The sequence below is a fragment of the Solanum dulcamara genome, chromosome 11, assembly GCF_947179165.1.
Source record: "Solanum dulcamara chromosome 11, daSolDulc1.2, whole genome shotgun sequence".
Taxonomy (NCBI): Eukaryota; Viridiplantae; Streptophyta; class Magnoliopsida; order Solanales; family Solanaceae; genus Solanum; species Solanum dulcamara.
In genome coordinates, this window is record NC_077247.1 from 47,030,758 (window position 1) to 47,033,549 (window position 2,792).

Consider the following 2,792-nt stretch of genomic DNA (forward strand, 5'->3'; position numbering starts at 1 on the left):
ATGTTGTCATCCATGTAAAAAAAAAAAAAAACTGAAGTCATCCATGTAATATATATAAGTTCAACATTTTACTAATTAATCAACTTAATTATATCATCTAAATAAAGAAATTAAACCCAAAAAAGGCGCATTTATATTAAAACAATATGTTGGTTTCATTTCATCATAAAATGAAACATAGTACACATAAACTAAGGACTTAATTAGATTTCTGTAAAAACTAAAATGTCCCTTCAAGTAACATACTAGTACTAATTAATTACTAACACTATTCCAAATTAAAAGTAACTAATTAATTAAAAGCCCTCCTTCTTGTTTTCTTCAAGGAGACAATGAAACAAAACACAACAGCAAACTGGCATAGTTACCCATTTCTTCTTCAACATCAACAAATCTGCAATCAAATATAATTTTTTTAAAAATGAATTTCCAAGAAAGGTCTTATAATGTACAAATGTAAAAAATTTAATAATTTGAAATAGGTACCAAATCAATTATGTCTTCGTTACATATGATGAGTGGATGGAATACTTGACGTGCGAAGCAAGTAGTAGAATGCACCATGCTGCAGTGGCTGAATGGTGATACCCCATTCATTAGTAATGAGCGGTTCACCAGATGAATGAATGAGCACTGCATCTTCACCGAACACTTCCCTCACGTTGAACGGTCCTATCCCAACCTCAAAAGCAACGTCATTGATAAACACGGTCGATTTCGTGGGACCCACATTATTTGGGTCCACGGCAACCCCTGCAACCACACGTACATGAGTACACAATCATGAGATAAATGGAACCAATGCAGTAGTCAAATATTAATGTGTATATAACTCCTCATGATCCATCCATGCGAACGTTTGGTCACAAAAAAAATTAGACAAGAAATCAGAAATTCGGGGGCCAAAGGACAAATCTAACCTTGTCTTATCTATACAAAAAAACATAACGTATGAGAAAGTGTAAAATGGAGTACTACTTTTTTGGCCTTGTAGAAAAACACTGTGTAAAAAGTGAACAGGCCTAGCCAGCATCAATCACTTCCATGAAATGCCAGTAGAAGCTTTTACTTATTATGCTTAAATTTCGTATGAATAGATACAAACATTTATTCTCATTCTCAGTCCAGGGCCAAAAAAAAAAAAAGAGTGGCTTTCAACTTTAAAGACTTTATATATCTTCTCTTTTGTCATGAAGTTAAAAGGAAAAAAATGTTAAAGTGCACATTCATACTAGAAATGGCATTATTTGGACTGAGTAGCCCACCATATACAAGTAAAGAATATAACACTTCAGTTACTCAAATGTCCTCCCCTACTCTACTCACTAGACATATATACAAAACTAAATAAAATGCTACTTTTTTCACCGTTTCAATTTATATGACAGTGTTAGACTGAACGCAGATTTAAACACATATGAAAAGTATCCTTAAAACTTGATCATTTTCCAAATATTATAAGAGAAAAAAAAAGTCATATAAAATGAAATAGACTGAGACGGAGTAAAAGGGTTACCTTGAATGTGACCGATGGTTGGAATAGTGGAAGTAGCAAGAGGAGAAACAGTTGAAGTAACAGTGTAACTCATGAGCTGTGACTGTAAATTCATTTTCTCATTTTCAACTTTCTTTGAACTATTAGGTGTTTGACTTATCCCCATCCATTCACTGAGAAAAAGTCCAGAAGACGAAGAAGAAGAAGAGTGAGAAAAGCTAGTTGAATCAGGGAAGCAAAACCCTTGTGTCAACGCAGAATGATCATGATTTGGCACTGGTGGTGGTGGTTGAACCGTGAAAAATAAAGGTTGTTCATTAGACAAGAACTCGTTATAGTTTTGTTGGTTCACTGAAGAAGTAGGAGAATTCAGTAAGTCCATCACATTCGACGAACCAATTGAGAAAGACAATGAATTCGGTGAGGATTTATCAGAAGATGATGAAGATGAAGTAATAATAGGTTGATGAGAAGAATTATTTTGTTGTTGTTGAGCTTTAGCTTGTAAGTGACGCTGTTTGTGTTTGCTTCTTGATTTCCTGTTTTGAAACCAGTAAAACACATTAGCATCACCAACTTGTCCATATTCTTGAAGTTTACCTCGGATTTTCCTTATCTCATCCCTCGGAGGATTCACCATTCCTGAATTGAAAATTGCTTCCAGTATCCGAATTTGCTCTGGCCTTGGATTCCATCTTGGTTTTGGCTCAGGACTTCGTTCTTCTAATCGTCAAAAAAAATATAAAAAATAAACCACACCACATTAGTAAAGAAAATGTAAACATAGAGAAAATGTGCAACAATTTTCTTGAATCATATATATATATACCTGGATTGCATGGGGGTCTTTGTTGAATAAGAGAAGAGTTGATGTCATGTTGCCATTGATGGTGATGAGAATTGCAAGGTTTGGACTTAAACATGCTAGGCCAGTGTCTATTTGATGAAGCCATATTTGATGATTAATTGAGACTCTAGCTAGAGGAAAGATGATGAAATATAAAGAAAAATAAACACTCTTTAGCTTTGGATCTTTTGTAGCCTATAGGCAACCCTAACACTCTTCTTATATAGCCTCCATACCTACTTAAAAAAAAAAAAAGCAAACTGGAGAAATAAAAAAGACAAAACCCAAAACAAGAATCACCTGTTAAATGATAAACAAAAATAGAAATCAAATTAAATGTAAAGTGAAAAAGATAGAGAGATCTAGTACAAGGCCCATACCCTTATAACTTGTTTTACAAAACTATATATTTTCAGACTGAAAATACTTGTTCACTACTCAATGTAACAA

General features: G+C 33.6%; 1 protein-coding gene across 1 annotated transcript; it reads right to left on the bottom strand.

Annotated features, from left to right (window-relative positions):
* Window positions 1–233: 233 nt before the first annotated feature.
* Window positions 234–2,516, bottom strand: LOC129874389 (WUSCHEL-related homeobox 9-like). Its single transcript, XM_055949672.1, has 4 exons — window positions 2,325–2,516; window positions 1,517–2,218; window positions 487–753; window positions 234–394 (listed from the first exon to the last, which is right to left on the bottom strand). The coding sequence occupies exons 1-3, from the start codon at window positions 2,446–2,448 to the stop codon at window positions 506–508; spliced, it is 1,074 nt and encodes a 357-aa protein (XP_055805647.1). The 5' UTR covers window positions 2,449–2,516; the 3' UTR covers window positions 234–394; window positions 487–505.
* Between the last annotated feature and the right edge of the window lie 276 nt (window positions 2,517–2,792).

Coding starts and splice junctions, on each gene's coding strand:
- LOC129874389 (XM_055949672.1), bottom strand. CDS start 2,448: ATGGCTTCATCAAATAGACACTGGCCTAGCATGTTTAAGTCCAAACCT. Junction 2,219..2,324: donor AAGACCCCCATGCAATCCAG/GTATATATATAT, acceptor TTTGACGATTAG/AAGAACGAAGTCCTGAGCCA. Junction 754..1,516: donor AACCATCGGTCACATTCAAG/GTAACCCTTTTA, acceptor GTGTGGTTGCAG/GGGTTGCCGTGGACCCAAAT.